Here is a 26,195-nt window from a genome sequence, read left to right as displayed (position 1 = left end):
AGGGAAGAGCAAACCCTTAGCTCACAACTCTTGTAAAGCTAACCTGAATTCAGATCTGCTTTTTAATCTCCACACTCAATCTTTTCTCACTGAATCTGGAATAGAGCAGATATTATGGTATGTGATATATAGAAAAAAAAAAGGAGGTTTCGATATGACAGTAATACAAAAGATAGTGATGCTGATGGATGCTCCTACTGGCAGAGAGTGGAATATAGGATAATATTATCCTAGAAAAGTATGGGAAGGCTGAAGAGAAACAAGGCAAGCTAAAGAAACCAGATGGAAAAGTGATAAAATATCAAGATAACGTTCCATGCAGCAGTGTCTCCTAAAGCACATATAAACCTGTTTTCTTGTCTCAGAGTAGGCAGCTCAATCACTGCACACAAAACCAGACAGTGCTAATGTGAATATACCATTTAACTGTCAGGAAAATCTAAGTGCAGTTAGGAAAGGAATGGGAACAGAAAGTACTTCCTTTCCATGAAGGATTTCATTATCTAAAATTATTTTTTATTCCAGGTAGAAGTAGAATTCAAAATATCTCTAAATTCCTCTAAAATATCTCTAAACGCTCCTCAAATAGAGGAACAGCCACTTCTAATCTGTGTGAGGTGACAGTTTCTGAACTATTGGCTCTTCCTGTAACGAAATAAGCTTAAGGGCTATTAAAAGCTCAGGTATTTCATCTGTCCATCAGCCCAGACAATAGGCAGCCAGAGAGGTTTCAATTGAAAACGAGCCTTGTAAATAGAATTTCCACTGGAGTTTAAAACAAACCTATCTTGGCAAAATGGCTTTCATTTCAATAAATATGTCTGTATTAGGGGGAAAAAAAAGCTTAAAAAGTTTAGGCAGAACTTTTCTAGCCAGATTTTAACACCTTAAAAATCTCATTAGCTGCTCAGAGTTTGGTCCAGGTTAATCACCAGAGCCAGCACATTCCCTAAAGGTATTAAAATACTGTCCACACACAAAGAGTCATTCCTTTCCCAATCAGGAGCTGTTTGCCTTGTCCTTTCTTCATCTCTTTCTGTCTTGCCACAGCCCATTGTCCATCTCAGGAGACAAGCCCTCCCATCTTTCCATCATGAAAGTTATGGAGATTTTCATGGCAGCAGCAGCCTCTGCCTCAGGTTAGAGTAGGGAAGAGCATGAGTGAGACTTCCTAGGGCTGCCAGACTCCTGCCAACACTTCGTGTCTTGGAGAGACACTGCCAGACTGACAATACCCCAAAGAAGCAGTGAGAGAATATTGAGCTTTGAATTTATTAACCGTGGTTATTTCTTGTCCAAGGTCTCCCTAATAGCACACAGTGGGAAAAAAGCAAACTGGAGGCCCCTGGAGCTGTCATTTCCGCTCCACTTCTGACCTTTGGAAGGATTAGCATTCTCAGTGTTTACTGGAGCCCTAGGATGTCATTTCCTGTTTGTTCACCCAAGGTGACCCCACGTTTGCACTTCCCATGGAGTTGCTCCCAGGCTGAGCTATCAGGAGGTGTTAGCTCAGAAAGCTCCATGGGCTGTGGAATGAGCCAACATCCCCCCTCAAGCAGCTGCTTCCATCCACCCCATCCACGTTTCTTTAGACCAGGGACTTCCCATGAACAGAGGCCATAATCCCTTGGGAGGTGTGCTGGCTCTGGCCACCTCATCCTACCTAAAGGAAAGTCAATTCTTCCTGAGGAAAGTGAGGTGAAAAAATTCCAGAAGTCTCCCATACACTGCTGGTAAGAAATGACTCACAGAAGAATCCTTCATGACAGTGATGGAAGAGGGGAAGAAATAAACACACTGAATCATAAGGCAGTGGGTTTTTTTAAGGGAGAAGGAGACAGGCTTTTCTATCTGATGGTTCTAGAGTGAGATAATGCATAGCCAGTAAGAATGGCAATGGAAACACTCCTATAGAATCACCCAGGTGATTTTATCTTAAGTTCAAGGCAAGCTATGGAAGTCTTTTGCTGAGAGATCGAGGAAATTCTCACTGTTCTGAACCTGCCTTTTCTATACCTTATAGGCATCCCATCTGTAGGACCATAGCATCTTTCTTGAACCCACATTAATGTTTCACAAGATTAAAATTTAACCACCTGAAAAACTGTTGATGGATGTTGCTCATTAGGAAAGGCTTAGCTAAATGAGCATTTTGTTTAAAAGGCTGATTGAGGGGAATTATCTGGATATTGCACAGGAAAATCTCACAAAAGACCTAAGCAATTCCCCTATAGAGATACTGCATTATTCTTCAGGAGAAGTCCAAGCAGGCAGCAGGATGCACAGGGAAAGAGAAAAGAAGCACTAAAAGCATGAACTAGAATTGTCACATGTCTCATAGGAATTAAGATTTGTTTTAAACTGAAACATTTTAGCTTTTCTAAAGTACTGACTGTGTAAAAGTCAATAGTTCTTAATGTTATCAGTTTTTTCATCTATATTTCCTATCCTGAACTTATATAACCGTGGAATTTCCTTCAGTGGGATGTAGAACCCAGCCCTAACCACCAGATCACCTCATTTAAACACAAAAAGCACCATTTACCTGCACACTTGTGAAGAGGATCTCCATTCCCCGGGAACCAAAGAAAGTCTCCCTGCCCAGCTGGATGTTGGTGATGTATTTTAGGCAGAGCAAGAGGCCCCTACGAATGTAAATGTAGTTGTTGGAGACATCATTACGATGCCAGTCTTGGTAGAGTCTCAGCAATTCACCCAGGTAGCCTCTGTTCACTGCCCTGCGGCTGTTGGACTCTGAAAAGGAGAGAAAAGGCTGAATTAAACTCCTTCCTGTTTGGTGATTGTGGCTACTCAGTGCTTGAACTCAGACTTTAACTCTTGCTCATTCTTAATAGTCTCAGTTAAAAAAAAAAAAATACCTTTTTTATTATTTAAAATGTTATTTGGTAAACATGACCAATGTTCTAGGAATGTTACATGAAAAAAAAAAATACAACAGTGTCCTCTCTGGAAACAGGAACCCTCCAGAAGAGCCAAACCATAAGTCTGTCTCTCCTTCAAGTGCTAATAAACCTAATTCCCAGTTGCAGCACCACAAGATTTCCTGAAACCAAAGCTCCTGAGGAGTGAGAAAAGCTGAATAAATTAAGAGTAGTCAACAGCCTGAAATCTTCGCATAGTGCTGCACTTCAGTCCTGAGAGAACACCTTGCTGAGGTCAACAAATTCAAAAACCTTGTGGCTGTACAGTCCTGTCACACCCAGAGAAATTATATTTAACTTCTAAATGTATTCTCACAAATACCTGTATAATGAAAGCCATGAATCAAGTGATTCTGGAAACCTACAATATTTAAAAATTAACAAAACATCAACATGAGCAATAGGAGTCTGGGCTTCTTTTCTGTTGCTTCCTGGCTCCAAGATTTTAAGATTTTAAAGGTCGTATTCAGATTTACTGCATGGGCAAGAAAAATTTAAAAAATATGTATTAAAAAAAATTTATAAAAATATAAAAGGCAATCTACAGTATTCCCTTAATTATGTAGTTCCAGAGTACCAGACTGAAAGGAGAAGATGATAAAGCTTGTGATAGAACACAAATTCTGCTGAGTTTCCAAAACACAGCCCTTCACCTACTGCATTCCTTGCCCTGGCCCTCAGGACGAACATGAAGCCACACCATACTCCAGGCTCCCTCCCCTTAAACCAACCCTGCCTGAATTTTCCTGCCTGCTCCTGCCACCCCTTGCTGTGACACACATTAAAAGCTGTCAGGAGCTCAGCAATCAGCTCGAGGGGCAGGTAGCACACGCAAGGCAGGAGCTGAACTCTCTGGATGCCAACCAGCACTTGCAGCTCACAGCAGATGGCTCCTGCTACGGCTGCTCCAGAGCTGGAGGGCTCCAATCCATCCCCACTTCACTGAACAAAGTGCCAGAGCCTCTCACACCTGGAATTTTGGATCAGTCAAGGTCTCACAAACAGCATGGGACTCTGTCTAGTTGCAGATTTAGGATTTATTATTTGTCTGTATCATACAAGCAATAAGCAAGAGACACAGGAAAACAACAAACTCCATGCAAAGCTAGATCAGACAAAACCACAGCTGATGCAGAGCCTTTTTCTAGATATTTTCTCCACCAATAGTTTACAAGAAAAAGTTTAGAGTCATATTATTCTAGCAAATCAGATAAAGACCCATGTGGGTTTAGAATTAACAATAAGACTTCTGTAAACCTAAGAAACAATACACAATAATTCATTATTTAAGGTTAAAACTTTTTTATCTTTGCAAAGCACATATCTAAGACCTTTTACATCCTGAACCAGCAATCAGTCCTTGCTCTTGTTCCTTATGATAGATATAAATGTATTAACTTAGTTCCTAATTTCTTTGCTTCCCATGGGAATGTATTGAGATTCCCAGCCTTTCTTCAGCTTTTTGTCTGCTTTCTGGGGCCTTTTCTTCTCCTTCTGGGGTCTTCTGCTTTTTAGATTCCCACACTGGAACTTTAGTCATCAGTGGGAGTTCATAGGACAGGAGAAGCAGATAGAGGTTAAGTGAGAAAATAGAAAAAGCTGCCTTAAAATCAGCAACAAGAGAAGCCATGGGCGGAATAAGCAGGAAGCAGCACAGGCAGCAAACCTCAATCCCAGTGATGAAGTACATGGAGACACTGGAAAGGGGAAAGAAGTCACCTGCAGTCATCTCAGTCTGCTCTCTGTAGCAGATTAGCAAACCCATACCTGGAGGAGGGATTGGAGGGTTTTTCTGCTACCTGCAATTTTCCCTTCCATTGGCACCAACCAGCACCCCCAGCCCAGGCTGCCAACTCATTTTAATGCTGCTCTGCATCTTCACACCACCCTGCTGCCATGCCCCTGCCCTGACCAGCTGGTCCCACAGCAATTCCAGTCCTGCACAGCTCTGCCCAGGCCCCCACACCTTGGCCTGCAGCTCTCCAGCACTGCCTCCCCTTGCTGGTGACCACCTACACCAACTCTGCATTCTGAGGCTCAGTGGTTGTCAGCGTGGAGAAGGTCACCCTCCTCCTGACCTTCACTCTGTATTTCTGTTTTCTATTTGACTCTCTGCAAAAAAAACTTTAATTGCTTGAGAATCCCTTATCAATCCCAATGATTTTATTCATGATTTCCTGTTAATCCTCAACCAGCTGTCATGTTTACTAACCTGCAGGATGACTAACCCCTTAAATCAGTCAATCTTCCTTGAAGAATTACTCAGAAAGCTCTGTAAAAGTCAATAAGTGTATAAAACATGACAAGAAGAAGAAGAGAGTTGGGGAGCATAAGGTAGGGACAATTTAGATCAGACTCAGAGCTCCCCTGAGCTGTTCAGGGACAGATGAAATTGGACTAGATCTCGGGTTTTATAGCCTCTAGCACTCAGAGCTTGAAGTCTAAGCTTTCTGTGTCAATGTCAATAGAAGAGGGGAAAACTGGGAAGCACTGCATGTAGAGCTTCTTGGGGAATTTACTGAAAAAATAAATTCTCTCAAAGTGTGTTTGTGATCTTTTAAGAGATATTTCCACATTTGAATCTCAGCTCCATAGGGATCAGAACACACAACTGTCCTATGCTTTAGTTTTAATACTCATTGAAAAGCATGGAGGAAGGTGAGCAGAATAATTTTGTCATTTCCTCACATGTTTTCTGTAGTATTTACCACCTTCAGGATCCAAACAGTCTCTTTCCAAAATGAAGCTGAGATAGTCTATTCTGTGAGAAAGAGATTGAGAGGCAGGACTACAGTTTCCTGAACCCTTTGATCAGAAGCAATGAGAATTAATTGCTGAAGGGGCAAAAAACACACTCATTTTGTTTCTCCTGTCTGATTTCATTGATTCTCCTCTTCTCTCCTGTGCTGTCAGTGTTTTTCTTAATTTTTTCTTCCATTTTTTTCAGTTCTATAGTCAATAAAGTAGTGAAAAAAAGAAAGAGGAAGTATGCCAAGATCTCCAGAAGGCAGAATGGGAAAAGGAGGCCTCCCCACCTGTCTGTGTCTGTTGGTCTCTCCATCTAGGGATGCACCAGCATGGGTATCTATCTATATTTTGGCACAAATACAGATGGTGGAAATGAATCACACAGGTATAAGCAGCACTGCACAGATTTGTAGGCAGCAAGAACCACCCCTCCTGGAGTGAGTGTGTACAGTCTGTGTGGTAAGTGGCAAAATGTCCTGTCTTTTGACCCTCTTCCTGATATTCTTTTGTTAAGCCCTTTTCTTTGCCTGGCTATGGTCAGTGGCCAGTGGGAATGGAAGTTTTTCTACCATGCAGCTTTCAGAGGTGCTCAGGGATGGTGAACTTGAGTTTGAGTGAACTGAAGGGGTTCCTATCTTGTGAGGCCATCAGTGGGAATTCAGCACCAAACCCAATCCCCCCCCCTCCCTGTTTTGTCTAAAGACTGGGCTGATCAGTGGGGAAAGCTGCATTAACAGCAAAAATCTGACTATATATCAAGCACTTCAAGCTATAAATATCTGCAGCCATCAGATGAGCACTCCCTCTGTAGGATGTGTGGCACTGACTTCTCCTTGAGCAGGGACAGCTGTCAAGGTTACCCCTCAAGGTTGAGGAATCCCTTCCCTGACACCAGACATGGATGGGTTTGTAAGTGACATTTTATATTGAGCTTATATGCTCATTTTTGTATCCCATTCTAACCCCAAGCGTAGCAGAGTATTGCCCTCCAATCCATCTCTACTAAACAGATGTTTTACAAACCCAGGTTTACTGATTAAAACTAAACTAACTACTAGATCAGATCTGTTTGAGCAATTTCTGACTCCTCCCCTGTGACAGCCTGTCTTCCTAATCTTATTCTGCCATCTCTAATAGGGGAGTATTGTCTTCATCACCACCCCCAAACTGTCCCTGGAATCCTATTTTCTTAGCAAGAGTTTCACTTCTGCCTGATGAGACCAGGCTGAAAGGGAAATATTCAATCCCTTCTTTAGTTTCCCACATTTCTAGACCTGCCCCTCCATTTGTGGTTTCTGGGGCAGTGCTGCTCATCAGTGAAAGTTTGAGTGCTGCAGCTCAGAACATGGGACCTGAATCACCTACACAGTTCACCACAAACATCTGACATGAATCTCCAGCCAACAAGCAGAAGCCTCAAATGGTTGAAGTTGCATCTGAATCAGCAAGGGGATCTCACTAGAAAGAAATCCCCAGTTTTTCTGGAATTCTCCTGTGGTGGGGGCCTAAAGTCAGGTTTTCAGTGAATGAAAGCCTCATGACCCCCAGTGCTACTGGGGACATTTCTGAAGCCCTCTTTGCAATCCAGTTCCCTTTGAAGTGTTTGCCAAGAACAAGGGTACCACTGGAAAACATGCAGTGTATTTAATCACAAAACTGAATTACCGTCAACCTGAAATATGATGAGCAATGCACTGCTTACCAGGCAGAACAAAGAGATATTTATCTTTCTGTCTATCTGCTTAAATCTCTTTGTTGATGCCACTCAGCTGATTCATTATGCCAAGAACATACATTGCTACAGCTTGCAGATACGAATACTCTGCTAAATTAACCCTGTGGCCCCTAAAGCAGTGAAAGGAATAAGAAAAACTCCAACTTCCCCACTCTGCTCTAGTGATTGCCTCTTGGGAATGAAAAATGCAAGATGTCTCCTACAGCAAAGAGAACACAGCTCTTTTATTTGGTCATTGAGAGGCCATTTTTGCAGAGAACAGCACAAAGGCTCTCTGTAGAAACAAAATTAATTATTCCCATGAGGAAACCAAGTCACACATGAAGTGCTGGGATCACTTCAGACCCAGTGGGCACTACAGCAAGAAGGTGGTATTAGCTCAAATCATGTTGCAAGCCAGAAAACTGCCCTATAGTTTTGCCCTAAACAGTTCCCCTTTTTTCCTTTGATTTCAGTTTCACAGTATCTTCTGGTTGCAACTCATCCAAAAACGAGAAATAAAATTAAAAACAAAAATCCAGTTGCACAAAATCTACAGTGTCATTTTTCTGACTGAAGTGGTTTGAAAGAGTTTTAATAAGGACACCAGAATTTGGAAGACTTCCTCAAATTCAGGCACTGAATTTTCTGAAGCCTGCTCATCACTGGAGGCACAAACACTGCCCATGCCAAGACAAGGAGGTAAGCAATCATTATTAAGGATGTCAACAGACAATAAAGCAGCTCCTCAACACTTAGTTTTCATTACACCCACTCTGAGAGGCAAAACCTCAGGAAGTTGCCATGCCCCAGGAGATAAAGACAACATTTTTCTCTGGAGCACTGAGTTACTTTCAGTTTGGGATATGTCTGTGAATGATGAGTCTTGGAGGAGGGAATATAAAGGACATAGAAAAATTATTTTCTTTCCCACAAAGTGACTCTTCTCAAAGAGATAAAAGTATAGAATCAAGACTGTTTGCACTCGGAAATTCAGGAAGAAAAGACAGACACAATGCTTGGTTTAGATTATCATGAAAGGAACTGCAAAATTCAACTCTGATCACAATACCCGACAAGATGTGATCATGGATTTGGAGCCACACTGACACTGGGTGGATAATAAAGACTTAAACTGATGATGAGAGATGGGAACCTGGTGCAGTACGAGGCAAATCCCAGCCATGGTGCTGTTGGCTACAGGAACTGGGATGGTTTAACAATGGGGTATTCCTACTCGAGATCAAAGACCTGCCTCACTAGATCTCTTGTCAAGCATTATGAATTCAGTTGTAGAGAGTGCAGGCCTTTCACACACCCTAATCTGCTTCTCTGCTAGAACACCACTTTCTCTTCCTCAGAGTTACTCGTCCCTCCTTGATGCCAACATAAAAGGAAAAGAATGACAATGATTATTTTATCCCAGCAGCCACAAAATATAATTCTTATGATTTAATAAAAAAATAAAAGAGTGAGGGAAAGGTTAAATAAAGGTTAGTTGATGGAAGATGGGGAGGAATGAGTAGGAAAAGAGAGATGAAAGGCTGTGGGGTAAGGCAAGAAGACAAAGACAGCAAAAGGAGGAAGATTTTAAAAGAGAGAGGGGAAAGGCCATCAGCAGTAACTGTTGTTAGCACACAGAATTGTCTTGATGAAATAAGCACCATCAAGAGGTCACCACAACCTGTCTTTTTAAATTGCTCATCACAATTTTACCAGGCAAGCACTGCACCAAGGGCCCTGCCCGTTTCCCCAGCCTTTTCCCTCAATATCCGCTCAGCCAATGCCTCTGAGACCAGCTCCAGCTAATTTCCTTAAAGACATGCAAGCTGGTAATTCTGGGAAGCACAGATAGTCGGGAATAACAAACAGGACCAAAATTAGATTAAAATAACCTGCTGATAAACAAATTACTCACCCCAAATGCGCTTTGGATGAGGCACGGTGGGGATCCCTATAATCACATCGCCACCGTGTGGCTCCTGCTCCCTCGCATCCCCTCCAGCCTCAACAACCCCCGGCTTGAGTTTGTCTGTGCTTGGAGAGCAGCTGTCCAGTTTTATCCCACTGCCCCCAAACTGGGAATGGTTTGCCTGGTTTATTCTGGGGTTTGGGTTCACTAAAAGCAGGAGACCTCATGGGTAAGACTGCCCTGGAGGGCATCCCATGCCTCCGAGCTCTGCTCAAACAGGCTCCAGCCCCTCCACACCTGGGGGTGTTTGAGGCACAGAAGAGCTTCACAATGAGCTCCTCAGGCCTTAATACAGAGTTGAATCAAGATACGAAGGTACATGTACAGAGAAGAAGCAGAGCAAAGCCAAAGGGGGCTGGAAAAAATAGCATGTTCACTCTGGGACAAAGAGAGGAGACTCAGGAAAGCTGCAGTGCCTCCCCCCACCTCAGTTTATCTACAGCTATCAGGATCTGCCTCCTCCTCCTTCCCACTCCTGGCCTGTGGTGAGCATACAGAAATTGAAGAAGGAAGAATGGACGTGGGTAACACTGGGAAGTTTGACTGTAAAATCAAAGAGAAGAACAAAAATTCTCCTGATGCTCTCACGGCAATTCAGCACCACTGTAGATATTTACCAATCAGAATGTTCAGTCTTATTATGAAATCAGAGTTAACATGATGGAAGCACAACAGATATTAAAAAAGCAGCAAGACAATGGAGGAAGACCTTGCTGGGAGAGCAACATGCAAGGATTGGTAAAATACTCTGGGATGTTTGCAAAGAGATAAGTCAGGAGTGAGACTAGCTGATGATCAGACAAGAAAGGTCTTCTCCATATCAGTAATCTGAGCTTTCACTGATAGAAGGATGCAGCACTGTCATTAGAAGAGACTTAAAATTCTACTCCTCCATTATTCACCATCTCTTTGATTATCGCCATGTGGCAATCACTGGATATAGGGACACAGGACAAACAATGTGTCTCATCTCTCACTCCAAGCATTTTTTCCCTGTTGTGGATGAAGCGCAAGTGTTTTGTGTTCCATCACTTATTTCTTTAGATCATCTTATACTTCCCCCTCTGAAGCACAACAGCAACAATTTCCCAGGTCCATCTGGAGTGGTAATTTTTTTTTTCTTATGCTGATATCTCTTTTCCAGGCATATCTTGCTTCTTGCAGTTATGCACCTGATAAGTGAGCATTTAGCATCAGCTTCTGTTAGGAAGGAGACAGAAGCCAAACAGTTTCTAGCCAGCCCATGGCTCTGCAGGTGGACAAAGTTTCAAGTAGAGATTATGGAAGCCTGAGATGAAGATGGATGTTTCTGAATCCATCAGGGAGACACACTGCCATCTGCCTGCTCCCTTTAAAACTGCTTTCTCAGTGCAGCTCTGCTAAAAGCAAGAGGGACACTGAGCCTCCAAGCACAGCCCCAAGTGTAACCATAATCCCCTGGATCACTCTGGGCTGAAACACTCAAGGACAGACCCACAGGGATGCCCCCAGCATGGGCATGTTCTTATCCTGTCTGTCTTACAGCCTTCAGCACCATCAAAATACAATCTCCCCACCATTTCCCAGCAAGCAGGTTACTGGAATTCTCAAGCAAACCTCACAATAATCAGTCCACCACTTCCCTACTATAACACTTTCCAGGATTCCTGTCTTCCATTTAGTTTGCATCCCAACTAAAACATGCTCAGGTGCTTCTGGGTGCTTTGCTGTGCACAGTTTTACCCCCTGCTTTCATAAGCAATTTTCAAGTGCTCTAGCACTTGAAAAATCACTAGATTTGATTCTTATCTTTCCAAGAACCCGTGCACCACTCAAATGCAGAGAGGCCAGGGCCACAAATATGTTAAGTGTGACAAAGAAAGATGTCCTGGTGCAATCCTGAAAAAGAATTCATTGCTTTTCCAAGCATGGTGAATTTATCTCAAGGAACCAGAGCTGTTTCTCACATCTCTTGACCCAAACTTCCCAAAAGACACAACCTGCTCATTTGTATGCAGCTGCCAGAGCAGTCTGCTCCAAAAGCCTGGAGCTTCTCATGCCCTGAACCACAGGACAAGGAGAAAACCAGAATACATTCTTGGTCACTCAGAACTGCAGAAATCATCCAAAAAACACAATTCAGGCTGACTTCTGGTACGTAATTCTCTATTTGATTTTATAGTATCAGCACCATTTCCTAAATTCCAGCTCCAGTACCTTTAAAAAAAAAAGCCCAAAACAGCTGAAAATAGACATTGTCCTTTCCTAAAATCACTTCACCATTCACAACCAAACAATATTGCTGTTATTTACATCATTTTCTCCCTTTCCATGGTAGAAACAACAAATTGGGAAGGGCAATAAGTACATGTTACTGGCTGGAGAAATTCCCCATTTCTGCCATTGTACCAAGCCCCAGAAAAATCAGTGTTCTCTGAATACTCAAAATAAGGGTCCAGCCTGGCTCCCTGGGCCCACAGGGCTGGGGGCACTCCAAGAATCAGAACTGGTACAGAAAAATCCTGCACTATTGCCTCTTTCCTGTGATTGCTCTTTGGGACCAAGGGATGAGGCGATACCAAGGGAGAATGAGCTTCAACAGGATCACTCTGTCCAGCAGCACAGCACAGAAAGGAAAGTCAGAAGGAATATGAAGAAAAAAGCTTACTTGATTTCAGCAGAGCTGCCAGAGCCCCAATGGCTGCCCTGGGGAAAGAAGAGAGATGGAGAAATAATGTCAATTTCTTCAATAATTTTTGTAACCTTCATCTTCACAGTCTTCTGGGCCAAGCTTCCCAGATGGTCTAAACTGACAGCTTATGATGGACTTTGACAGAACTGCAATGTTTTACACCAACAGAGGATCCAGCCTCTACAGCTGACTCAGTTATTCTAAAAGGCTATTAGCCCTCTAGCTTCACTGTTACACTGATTTGTAGTGACCATTAAAATTGAAAGCAACACCCACAAAGTGATCTAACAAGGTTTTTAAACTGCTGCCCCAGAGCTTTTTCTTTGTACCAGAGACTGAGCACATGCCCACTCCAGACACAAGTGCATCAGCTGGGACATCAATGTCAATATTTCCAGCAAAATCCCACTCCTTTTTCTATTTTTCCAAAACAAGCTTCACCCCTATCCTCCCTCCCAGCTTTAACTGAAAACAAAATCGAATTTCTTTCAACTGAAACCACGGCTTGCATTGCAGGGATATGTGGAGGGCTCCACTCAAAGGAGAACTGGTAGGAAAGGTCCTAAAGCTCTGTAGTAAAACTACTTGCAGTGAGTAAAAGCAGGCACAGACATTTCTGAGGGCTTTCTGGGTCATTTCATTGTGCAGGTAAGCAAGTGAACCTGTCTGAGCCAGCACAGCACTGGTTTGTCTGGGAGCTGGTCACTAACATTTGCAGCTTGAGAAGCTGAACTGAGACATCATTGCTCCCCAACTTCTGGAACCAAGTTCCTTCCTCACGTGGTAAAATCTGCATCCCACTTGTCTCACAGAAGACTTTCTTTTCCAGTCATGTTCTGCTGGAGCAAGATCCCTGTTCTAACATGGCTTACTGCTGTGAAGTTTCAAGTGCCCAGAGCTGATTAAATAAATACCGCTACAAAAACCTCCATGGGCAAGGATTCCTTAAAATGTAATCTCTTTACAAACCAATCCCCAAATAAAATTGTATTAAATTCCATACTGAGCCAATTATCATCCTGCAGCAAATAAATATTTTTTTGTCACCAAGCTCCTGTTCACTGTGTGTCCTGACAGAGCTGAGACTAAGATTCAAGAGCTGGTTCTTGCTGATACTGGGTCAACATCTCTATCTAAAGTCATTCTTTCATAATGAATCTGTCAGAGTTCAACAACAGCTTTACAAACTGCAAAGGAAACGCACTTAAATGCAGACAGAACAGGAAATCAGTGGTTAAAAATCTCACCAGTGGAAGCACAGTCATGCTTTCATTACTTCTTTAGCTCCAACTGAACAGCAATCATTCAGATGGTGGAGGAGTAATGTCATCCCCCAGCTATTCAGCCTGCTCAGAAAAGGAACACTCTGTAGCCAGTGATCACTCAGTCTCTCCCCAGGTTTAAAGTCTGGGACAAAGTAAACAACTCTAAGGAAGTTAAAATTCCACCCAGAGCATCTTCCAAAGCTCCTACTCCAGTATGTGTCTTTAAAAAGAGACTGCTCTGCATACCTATATTTTACAGGCCTAATGTGATGTCTCAATCACCTGGCAGAGCAGCAGAGCAATGAAGGAATGACCAGAGTATCTCTGGCTCCAAGCAGAAGAGTTCTCAGAATTTCCTCTAGGCATCTGTTTTATGTTGTGGGTGCTTATGAGCATTGCTAAGAGTTTCAGCAGAGCTACACTACTGCCATAAGAACACTGCCAGCAAACCTCCCATCAGAGAACAAATCAGCAAATCTGGACCTCCCAATACTTTTAGGGAGGTGGGGGTTCTGTGGACCAGACAACTTCATTCATCCTCAGGGGACCCCAGGATTCCCAGAACATGTGCTCAGTCTAATCTCCAGTTCCAACTGTCAGGGCAGGGCCTAGGTGCAGGCCCATTAGACTGATTCCAATGATACTGCTTTAGAACAGATTTTGAGAGAAAAAACCCACAAAACATAAAAGACATGAGGATAAACTGCAAAACAGGTAAAATAAGTTTAAGGGGTAAAACTGACTTACCAAGAGTAGATCAAGCCAGCCTAGCTTGGTATCTTTCTTTGATAAGAAAACCAACTTCTTCTACACAGGGGAAGTGTATAAAGCATTTGATATGGTGACACACTGAAAATTATTAGCCGGGCTGGACAACACAGGGATTAGAGTAAGAATTACAATGTAGGAGAGGAATTGGTTAAAGACTCAATGACAGGACTTGTGCTAGAAGAGGAATTATTAGTCTAGAGGGAACTTATGTGTGGAAGTCCTCAAGGATCTTTTCAGACTGATCTTATTTCAGATTTTCATTAATGACCTTGGCACAAAAAGTCAGAGTATACTAACAAAATCTGCTGACTGTGTGAAGTCAGGAGCTGCTGCCAATAGCAGAGAGTTCAGAATATCTTTCAGGAGTAACAAGATGTTCTTAAGTTCTGAAGGAATGGAAATATGATGAAATGTAATAGTCAAAGTGCAAGGTTAAGCATTTAGGGTTTAATAAGGATTACTGTTATGAGCAGGGGCTCATAATTTAGAAATGAGGAGAAGGACACCCTGGATATACGAGCCCATTAAGGGATAAGGACAAGCATAACCAGCAGGGTGACAACCATGAACAGGACAGATCAGGTCTCAGAAAACCACTGCCAGTGGAGAAGGGAGCATGGATGTTCTCACAGAAGGATTCACCTGAACAGCTGTGCACAGAACTCAGAAGGAACCACACAGAAATGCGCCAAGGAAATCATTATGGTAGCAGAGACATAACTCATTAGGAGTCTTAAAGATCACAGTTTAGTCACCTTAACAAAATGATAGCCAAGAGACAACTGGATTGTTCCCCTCAGACACACTGGGTGGCAGAGAAGTAAACACTGAGGAAGGCAGAGAAATACTTAGAGTGAGGAAAAATTTGGCACTAGGACAAATGGATATAAAATGGCCATGAATAAATTTAGCTGGAATTGAAAGGATGGGTTTTAAGCACTGGAAAATGAAGGCATGAAACATCCTCTTGGCAGCAATGGGACAAACAACCTAATGACTTTGAAAAGGCAGCCTGGAGTGCTTATAAAGGGACTGCCAAGCCCCGTTGCCAATGAGGAAAAGGTCTGAGAAAAGTGACCCAGGAACGACTGTACCCCTATAGCCTTACATTTTAAACATAGATATAATAGGAATGAAATGAGAAACATGTATTTTAAGTGCAGAGTTAATGAGCCAGCCCAGAAAGGAGCAGCTGCATCAGCTTAAGATGGAAGTCCAGAGTCCAGTGTCCTGTGGCCAACAGTGCCAAGGAAAGCATGCAAGGCCACAGCAAATACACAGTGCTAGGACTTGCAGAACAGAGTCAAACTCCAGCAGCTTTCAGTCCACAGATCCCATAAGCTAGCAAAAAGTGCCTTTGGGAGGGGGTTCAGCTCTTAGCTGATTTTGCTTCCATATATTTGCCTGAGAACTTTTGAACTTGTGTAAAATGTTAGCATTCATAATTATCCTGGAAAAAGTCTTCACACCTGCATTGTGTAGAGAGTCAACTACCTGCCTTTAAGTTTGGACTTTTAATCAGCATTGTAATTTGCACATTAAGTCAGGTGTTAGCCACCCTCAGAATATTACCTATCTTTGATGCTGAATAAAATCAAACACACAAAACACCTAATGGGAAACAGTAAATCATAGAAGAGGAATGGAAGCAAAATGGGCTTTGACTGAAAGCAGTAGCAAGACCACTGAGACATCAGTGGGGCTACAGCAAGCCAGGCAAATGGTGTTTGTGGTACCACCAGCACCTCTCAGCACCACATGGCAAACCAACAGCATCTCTGCTGGCATCAGGAGATTTAAAGAGATGAGTCAGCCTGGGACAGGCAGACAGAGAGAGGAGTTCATAAATTGTGCACAAGAGCAAAGACAGGACTGGAGGAAGATGAGGAGGGAAAGTTTAACAGCACAAGAAAGATGACTTGATGAGCCACATACCAGACTAGAGAATTTGATAGCATGCCCAGAGCAAATCTCTGCATTTGTCTCAAGAAGGAATGGAGGGGATATAGGGGCGGAGGGGGGAAAGGAATTAAATCATAAAAAAAAATTGCCAAATCTGTCCAGATGCCTTCCTCTGGATTTTCTGTTTTCTCTGGTAATACATTAGCAAAATCTTAGTTGTTTTGTAAAGTCCAGTGTATCCCAAAGGAGACTCATTTATATATTAACAAAAAAAGATGTATAAGTAAAGTTGCATTATCTTATAAAGCATAATAAAAAATGCTTTTCCATAATCAGAAAACATTAAAACCTCCCTGTAGTAGCAGTCGAGACAGCCACTCTGAAGAACGGAAATCTTTGAAGTGTTTCCAAGTCAGCAGCTTGGATATCTGGGCAAGAGTACAACTAGCAGACAGATAGACAAATGCAACTTCCAGATCCTGTGCTTAGGAACCAGGAGCAACAACAAAGAAAAACTCCATGTCCCAAGCCAAAGCACAATTGGATTAGCCAGTAAAACCAGGCTGTTAAAGAGCCTGGACAAAGCAGCCCTGTGCCTAGGTCACCCTTTCAGATCTGAGCTGCCAGGGTATTTTTTGCTGGAAATCACTGCAGGCAGAGGAGCCTGGAAACCAAGATCTCTTCCATTTTCTTCTGCACTGTAATCTCAGCTCACAGCACAAGGCACTATAATGGACAATCTTGTGCCTGTTTCTGTCTCTTGAACAAAACAGAAGGACACCTGAAAATACAAAACCCCACTCCAGAAGAGATACAGGGTTGACTGCATGGAAGGAATTTAAGACTGACAGAACACATTGATGGGGCACAACCACCCAGGACTAGCCTGGAACTGTGGACAGGAGACAGCAGAGAAACCAAAGACTGAACAAAGAAATGAACCAAAAGAGCAGATCAGCCCCCAAGTAGCTTAACCATCCTTCCTTCTGTGAAATTGTGTCTTCTACATGCTAAAACACAGAACACCCTCCTCAAATTATTGAATGAAAGCTAATGACTTGGTGCTTTACTATAAACCTCTTCAACCCAATGCCTTTCCAGCAATCACACATGGATGATAAAGGCATAAAGCACTCCCTTTATAGAAATGTGAGAAAAGGTTCTACCCTGGCAGAAGCCATGTTGCTCAACTCCTCCTGCCCTTCACCCTGCTATTTCTCATATTCTCACATATTGCTGTCATGTTTCTTTATACCACAAGCAGGGTGAGGAAGGGACCCTGCAGTACCTATGTATACAGCACCTGGCACAATGGACCCCTGACTCAAAACCCCTAAGCTTCCACAGCCCCTCTCTCCAGGCAGAATTAAGTGTCCTCAAGTGTACACATAACCTAGGTGCATTTTGCCTCAAACCCCTGGGACTTGTACTTAACTACTGGGATTTATACAGTCACAGAACCACTCACTGGTGATGATTCCACATTTGACAACTAGGAGATATTCAGAAGAAACTCAGGCACCACAGCAATAGGGGCTTCATAAATCCTACCAGAAGGTAGATCTCATCTAAGGCAGATGCCTTGAAAGTCATTTCCCTCACGGCCCAGAAATACAGATCTGAAATATGCAGGCACTTGTGCAGTGATTTGTTTTAAAGACTTAAAACCAGCAGCTCCACAAGTCTTGGAAATATAGGTGGGGAAAAGCTGCTTATGCTGCTGGCATTTTCATAGCAGTGCTAGTCTAGGACTTATGCAAAAACACCCATCATCTTGTCCTCTTTAATTCCACCTTGTTAGCAAGGCATTAAAACTTACACTGAAGGGAAAGTTTGCTTACAGTCTGCAACGTCCCACACACTGCCAACAGGTGGAGTTTGGAGATCCAGCTGTTGTGTACAGATGTGCTTTCAGTGAAGATGAAAGATAAGGGAAAAAACCCACACTCTTTTTCTGATGGATACATCCATTCCAGTGACCAGGGTGTCTCAGTTCCCAGATTCAGCTCAAAGCCTTCACTGCAGCATCTTCCAAACATCTCTGCCTGCTCTGGAGCCTGTCAGGTTAAAATCAGTGAAAAGGTACAGCCTTCCAGCCTCTTTCAACTCTGCCTCCCAGAAAGAAGAGTGACTCCAGGCTTATCCTCCAGGCATCCTTACAAGTACTCTACTTTTTCTTATGTACAAATACAGAAGTGGAGACAGCTGTATCCTAAAAAGTCAAGCTATTCTTTACAGCCCTAAATTAAATCAGCTTCAAAGTAGTAACAAACAAGGTACATGAAATATGCTTAAAACCTTGCCAAAAAAAATGCCCAGGCACTTCTTCCAGTGCAGTGCAGAGCTAGCACTGCCTCCCCAGACAGAAGCCATACCTCAGATTATGTCAGCTCCCTCTCCAGGGTCAGATGTCACCAATATGGCTGGGGCAGGCTGTGACAGCTTGTCATTCACATCAAGATAAAGGGACTGGAAGGTTCACAATCAGACAGAATTCTTAACAAATTCATCACCCAGGCAGTTCCAGGCTGACAGTGTGAGAACCCAGCTCTCCCACCCCAGGGACACTTGTGAGGGCACTGGGAGAGGGGGTCAATACTATCCTTGATTGATTGATTAAGAGGAGTGGTGAGGACACTCATCGAGGCCATATCTGCCAACAAGCACCAGCAGAGCCCTGTAGAACATCTCATCCACAGCTAAAGTGTGCCAGGGAATGTGGTTAAAGCCCCCTCCTTCCCCCAGGCACCTGTCTTCCACTCCAAACCCAGTTACTACTCAGTTCAAAAGAGCTTGGTGTTCTCTTGGCTCACTCCTTAGCAGTCATTTTATTTGTAGCTCATCCATTTCCAGCAGCTTTTGCTCTGGAAACCGCAGGGATTGATATAAAGACTCTGCTGACAGGAGAGCATGTGCTCCACACATGGGGAGAGATACCCAGCCCCACTTTTCTTTACTTCTGGATCATTCAGCCTTAAACTTTTCTGAGTGCTGTGTTCATCCAGAGTAAGAGCAGGGAGAGGGACAAAAGCCATGCACCCTGCATAGGGCACGATGATGTCACATGGCACTTTTGGTGACTTAAACAGAAACCCTGGGCTCAAATCTCATCAGGACAACTGGGACTCCTGTCACTAAGAGAAATTGAACTGCAGGTGCTTTGCCACCAGGGAGTCTCTGACAGTGAATGATTCAGGGAGAGTTTGGGGGTACCCAGGGGTTTAGGATGCCAGAAAACAAGGCTGCACACACACCATATTTCTGGCAAACCACTGCAAGATTTTTATTTTATGAATGCTTTCAATTACTGGCAGTGAAATATCCAAGGGCAGCTCGTGTTGCTGACAGTCCAGGTAGAGAAGTATCTCACATGTCACTGCTTGTGCCCAGAGCTATTTGAGAGCATAAAAGGGAGGCTGGTTTCAATGCAATCAAGGCTAAGAGCCGTAGCTCTTCCTGACTGCTGGTTAGTACAAACCATCTCTAAGGCAGCAGTAATCTCAGGGTACAACATCTTTAAAAAGCACTTTGTAGTGAAAGGTTCCCTTGAGCTGTGTTTTAAATAGTCACCTTTCCTGCATGGAGCTAGGCTGCTGCGATGGATGGAAAACCTGAGTTCTCATTTCAGCTTTTCCAGTGGCTTTCAGAATTCTGAGGTCTGTTTTGTTTGAGGGTTTAGGTTGGTTGGTCTTTTTAACCAAAGAAATAAACATCTTTCAGAGAAGCTAATTTAAAAAGTGTGTACAACATAAGAGACTTGAAAAGGACATGAATTATGAAGCTGAAGGACTGAGAAAGCATCATCTTCCTTGATCTCCTCCTAGAAAGAAGGCTGATTTGTACAGAAGCCTTTTCTTTGAGCAAAAGTCAGATGTTTCAGAATAAAAGAAGGAATGACTTATATCGAACACAAGATAAAAACCTCTGTTCTTTTTAATCTAATGGTATTGTTTCCATATTACAAGGCCTTAGAAATAGATCCATCAGTTTGAGTTTATAGTGCACTTCACTTCCCCTCCGGTCCTATTCAGATGAAGCACATCCATAAAGTCCAGCCAAAAGAAACTCAAAGTTTAAAATCTCTAGGGAAGAGAGATGCTTTGCAGAGGGATTTTTGAACATGTCAGAGCAAGAAGCTGTTTCATGCAGCAGGTGGAAGTACAAAAAGATGCCTATGAAATTAATCTTCTTGCATGCAATGCATTTATTTAATCCCCATGTGCTTCCCAAGGAGGTATCACTTCCCCTGTTGTGCACACAGGTCAGGCTGTTTGTATCCATCACTCCTACCAAATACCAAAGGATGTAGACAGAGTTAGATCTGCCTGAAAAGCTCATAAACCAATGGAATTTCAACAAAATATGCAGAAGAAAATGTGCAGAATAGGTCACCAATCTTTCCTGTATTCCAGTTATTCCCACTTTTCAATCTTTCTAATGATTGTGGCCCCTAAGAACATCCACACATAGCCCTCCACGACTAAATTTAGAGTGAATTGGGCACTTTACAGTTTGTTTGTCCTAACTGATGCTGCCAAGCAGGAAGATGCTTGGAAATACTGGGGTATTCATTTGTATGCCACACGTGCACTCAATACTGAGCTTAATTGGCACTACTAAATCAGCCTCAAATTGAGAACAATGCATAAACATGCTCAAGAATCACAAAGTAACATTCTCTTACACATCCACAATAGGCATCTTGACCTGAATTTAAAAGGCATTTCTATTTCTAAACATTCAGGTAGCACTCAGCAGGATTTTTCAAAGCTCCTTTGTATACTAAGTTCAGAACCACCTTTTTACTGTACAGGTTAATCCATTAACCTGCTAAGAGGCTTCTTTTTATGGTTACATTCCCTTTCATCTTCATACATTTAAATATCTCTGAAAATATGGACATTCATTCAAAAAAAATACAGGTCTCACCTAAGTACCTCCACTCAGGCTCAATAGCGAGTTTTAAGAAAATTTTCAGAATTTCTTCAAGTCTGTCTTTTGTGCAAGAAAAAACGCCCATTTTACCCACCATGTGTGCCAAAACAGAGGGCTGCAAAACACACAGAGAATGTTGCTAGAAATGTATAATACTGACTAGTTTTGCCACAGGTAAGCATGAAGTTTTAGGGGAAGAAATGTTGCAAATGCAGAGCAGGAAGAAAAGCTTATTAATTTGTCTGGGATTTTCAATAAGGGTTTAGCAGATAAAGCCATCCTGCTCTTTACCTCTCTCTGCCATTCTGTGGTTTGCCTTGCTGGGTAGTGAGGGCAGGGGATGGGGATACTGCTGCATTGTGCAGAATATCCAGAAATACTGATGCAGGAGAAGGAGCCGAGGTGTGGAAAGCAGCTGGCTTTCCCACTGCTCTGCAGCAGCTTTTTGGGCATAAAATGACCAGGCTGTGATAGGGGAGGCAGCAGAGTCACCTGAGGACTGATCAGGCTCCCACAAAACAGGACAGATGCTGCAAAAGAGGATGCATCATCTTCAGAAGCTGCCCCTGCAATCAGGCTGAGCCACCACCCCCAACAGCAGCACCCCAATGCCTGCTGTGACCCTGTCCTTGTCCTGTCCTCATATCCACAGCTCTGCAGGACAGAAATAGGACTTCTGACTGTAGGGAAGGCAACCTGCAGGCTGCAGGTCAGCAATGAGGCTCTCTGCAATCACAGTACCTTGAGATTTGCAGCATTTCAAAGAACAGCTCCTGTATAGGACAGCAGTGGGAACAGCATAGGTAGGGTCCTGAGAAAGAATGAGATCTTTGTTTATTCATTTCACTAGAATGCACAAGAGTCACAGAAATAGGTTTAGCTGCTAGATCACACAGGTTGCCTTCCACACAGCCCTTTGCCCAGCTGGTGCCTGGGGTTCAACACACAGGAAAAGACTTTGACAGGATGGGCAGGAAGACTGCCAGGAGCAGCCAGAGCACAGCCTCAGCTTTCTCCCCACACCTACAAGCAAAGGGATTTGAGAGCAGGCAGTTCTCACCAGCCTCAGCTGCAGCACAGGTCTCTACAGCACATGAGGCTGGCAGTGAGGCAGCACTGGCTGCTGTGGCTGATCCAGCCTAACCCTAACCCTGATCCAGCCACCCACAGACTAATGAGTTTGCTCAGTTGCACATGCCTAACTCATCACTAAGCAATAATCTGGTCACATCTTAATGCCAGCGCCTGTTCTTCAAAACATTTAACTAGAATGTTTCAAAGGAAGATAGAGTCAGTAAATGTCAAAATGCAGCACATACTGAGTCAAATTCGCTTGATATTTGTTGTTTGGAAGCTTCAATGTCACACTGACATAACTGCAGGGGCTTTTTGAAGCAGTAATTTGTAGAAGCCTAAGTAATGAAAGTTAGGGGTTGGGTTTGGTTTTTTTACTCCCTTCCTTTCCATTGGAAATCTTCCATTTGATATAATCCAGCCAAACTCTGGGATCTGAAAACAGACCACATCAAAGCCAAGGCTGGTAGAAATTAAGGTGTAATACAATAATCAAGCAACAGCCATATTATTGGAATGATTCTTCCACTAGCATTTTTTCTACACAGTAATATCTGGAAGGTGGTTAAAACTGGAATGACTACAAATTTTTAAGTGCAATTATAAAGAATGAAAACCAAGGAGGAAATTAAACTTTTGACTAGACAGTGACAAATGTTGTGCCATTGCAGTATATGGCCTATGGCCCACGTGAAGCCTGAATTTTATCCCTTTAACACAGGAAAGAAACACATGGATTTGGTGAGCTGAAGTTATAGGTTGATTCTCGCTTTTCTATTCTGCACTAATCTGGCTTTTGCTGTCTCAGAGCCATGACCTTCCCAAGGTTTGCCCTTTGGGGGGAGTTTCCATTCCCATCCCCAGAGCTGCAGCTATCCATGTTGGGAATCAGCAGCCCTGTTCTTCCTCACCAGCCACTTCCTCAAGTCTTCAGGTTCTCCCCTCCACATTCCAAGCCCTGCCTCCAAACACCTCCCACAGCAACTCAGCTCTGGGTTTATTTACAGATTTTACTGGCATTGCTGCAATTCCAAGTGTTGCCCTGCAGATAGAGAGATTGAGAAGAGCCATGCCAGCATTAGTGAGCCAGAGCTCCGTGCTGAATCTGTGCCACTGCTGTTACACAACCTTCTCCCCCTGAAAAATTCATTTCACCTTCATTGGCAAACACTCTATTATTTACTTTATCTCTTTCATTCTCTGTAATAATTGTTTGATAACCATTCAAAAGAGCCTGAAAGTCTGAAGACTTCGGAACTCTTTTACCCACTGGAAATGAGTCTCTTGTGTTGCCTCTGTATCTCTAAATCCAGTTACCCTGCTGCTGCTACAGCTGGTGAGGCTCCAACAGTGCTATCAGGACAGGGAACCCTGCAGCAGAAAGGCTGTTGCTAAGGTTTTGACTCTGTGTCATATAACCCTGCTCAGGGCAGGTCTAATCACTGCTGTGCTTTAAAACCACTGATAGCTCTAGAGACTGGCTCACACTCTACCTGCCAGCATTGCCAGCACGGATGGAGATGGGAAAAAGCCTCAGCAACAACAGAAAATTCTTGGGGCTGATTTCTTTGTGGGGACAGCATTGTGTAGATTATTTCTGCAGAAGTTCTGCATTGCCACTTATTTTCATTGGGTTTTTTTCCATATTTCCCTTATCTATCTTTGAACTGAAAGCTTTTGTGGGGAGGATTTCACAGCTGCCTTCTACCCTCTTCATAAGGGCAAGAGGCTTCTGGGTGGGAGGAGAAATGGCAATAAATCAAGTGAAAAGCAAAGAAGAGGAGATTCCTGGGCTCTCACATGTGCTGACACACAAGTGAGTGCCCTCAGCTTTATCTGCTCACTCTCTGGCCTCTATCAGAGATTCACGTCATTACTCAGTATTTCTGAGGGGGAATTCTTCTTTGTCTCCTCAACACAGGAAAACCAATGTAGGCAAAGAGGCAGGGTGGGCACCCATTCATCACCTCTGGCTGCACATTGAGATAGGTTTTGTTTGGAAATCCCTTTCCCCCAGTCCCCATCCCCCAGGGCTGCCTGGCTGAGGTTTTCTGAAGGCTTTGGCACTTCACAGCCACCTCAAACATGATTACAAGGTCACAGAACCACGTTGGCTCAATCCTCTCCTCACAGCACCAGCTCCACATTCACTCCACAGTCCATTTCAACCACATCTCACCCGAACATAAAACCTTTCACAAATTCACCACTGTTCTTCTTTCCCCTTTCCCCCATCCATGTTCTCACTGAAGGCCTCAGGCAGAGCTGAGTGTACCCTCACTGCCCTTACCAAGGCACGAGGAAGGCGTGGGTTTAAGTGCATTAAGGGTATGAAAAGTCTGATCTCAGGTGACTTGCCCACAGCCACACACAGCATTTCAGGTTAATACCTCAGACACCAGAGATCCTTGGTCCCCTAACATTAGACTTTTTGCCTTTTTTACTCTTACAGCCCCACCACCATTGGTGAAAGATCTCCCTGCACCTCCAGATCAGGAGCCTGTGAACATCTCACAGATAACCCATCAACTTCCAGAAGTCATCCCAACCCTTCATTTCTTCCTGAATTATGAAATACTTTATAATCCTTCTAGCTGTGTTCCAATTTTTAAAACATTTAATAATTCCACTCTTGTTTTGACAAGCTACTTACAAAATGCTTGGCATAACCAGTTCACACTAGTCTTGACCATAACTTCCAATGGGGGACTGTCATATTCAGCTGCAAGACAGCTTTATCAACATGAACAATTCATCTAACTCTGGGAAACACTCCGAGATGAGACTGATGTATTAAATCAAGTCACACCCCCCTTTGGATGGGAATGACAGTGGTTTCCATGGTTACATGGAATATACACCTCAGAGAGGCCCTTGAAGGCAGTGGGATTGCAGTGAGGCACTCGGGTGTTGGTTTTAATCCAGTTAGAACAAAGACCAAGAGCAAGGCAGATACAGCAGCATGGATAATACTCCCAGACTGGATAACACATCCTAAGAAGCTTGGGTAGGCTCACACTGGAGGCCCTGCTGCAAGCCTGAACATTTGTTAGGAGAAGGAGGAAGATTAAAGGCCAGGCAGGGGGAGTCTCCTGCCCAACAAACCCAGAGTTGCCTGAGGTATGGACATACCCAAAGCCATCACATGGGGCCAGCCATGAACTGCATCTGCCACAGCCACTGGCTGTGAAAAGCCAAGAACTTGAGAACAGCAGGGACTTGCCCTCACAGCATCTTTCCAAATACAGCACTCTAGCTCACCAAAGGGGAGAAATAATGGGCACGCCAAGAAAGGCCTTCAGCTGAAAGCATTGTTTCTCTTTCAAACTCTGACCTGAAATAGATGTAAAACATAAGCTAGACCTAAAAGCAAAAGGCAAACATCTCTTTCAAAATAACAGTCTCACAAAGTTGCTCCATTTATAGATCAGTTCCTCCCTTTTCACAAGATATTGAGCTCAGAAGTGAATTTCTCTCTGTATAATGCTCATTCACCAGTTTTTAATGCCTCAGAGGTGGGTGCATCTGTGGTGAAACATGCCATTCCAAAGGCTACCAAGAGATGGCACCAGGATTTCTGTGTGCCACGTGCTCTTCCAGACCTCTGGAACAACCTTGGGAGATGCTGCTCCTCTCCGCCTCATCAATTCCTCATCTATTTTCAAATCTCACCTGAAAACATCTCTTTTTCTCTTGTCTCTACCTCTTAATTTTTCAATTTCTCTCATCTATTGCTATTAACAGTACAATGCCAGTAAAGTGTAATTCTGAAATGCAGCTCCATTTGATCTGCAAAGCAGCACTGGCATACCACCAGTCTGAAATGAGATTTTGTAACTGATTATTGATATTAGAACAGGTAATTCTTTGAGAGAAACCACACAGACCGTAAAAATAATGAAAGAGAAGGAACTGCATGAAACTGGGACACCTCTGGCTCCAAGATCATTTCTTCTATTACAATGGCTCATTGCAATAAATTTGCACAGTAGGGTTTATTTACTTATCTTAGTGATGCAATGATCCCTGCTTCATGTTATCTGAGATTTTAGTCAAGTTGGAGGCACTTAATTGAAAGAAAAATTTTCAAGACAACACACTTTTCTCTGTTCCTCGCATTGCCTCATTCAGAATGGTATTTTCTAGTTTCATTTAACAGGACTTCTAGGATAAATCCCATGTAGATCAAGGCCAGATGGGA

At 43.2% G+C, this 26,195-nt stretch overlaps 1 protein-coding gene across 1 annotated transcript in view; it reads right to left on the bottom strand.

Moving 5' to 3' along the window:
* AGBL1 (AGBL carboxypeptidase 1) overlaps nt 1-26,195 on the bottom strand; it is a 267,818-nt gene that overhangs the window by 211,146 nt on the left and 30,477 nt on the right. The window contains exons 6-7 of the mRNA XM_063412721.1: nt 12,024-12,061; nt 2,546-2,754 (exon numbers count right to left, since the gene is read on the bottom strand). Of these exons, the coding sequence (XP_063268791.1) occupies nt 2,546-2,754; nt 12,024-12,061 (247 nt within the window). The remainder of the gene's footprint in view (nt 1-2,545; nt 2,755-12,023; nt 12,062-26,195) is intronic.

Source organism: Prinia subflava, chromosome 15 (assembly GCF_021018805.1).
Source record: "Prinia subflava isolate CZ2003 ecotype Zambia chromosome 15, Cam_Psub_1.2, whole genome shotgun sequence".
In the NCBI taxonomy this organism is placed as follows: Eukaryota; Metazoa; Chordata; class Aves; order Passeriformes; family Cisticolidae; genus Prinia; species Prinia subflava.
This window is presented reverse-complemented; position numbering and strand designations above follow the sequence as displayed.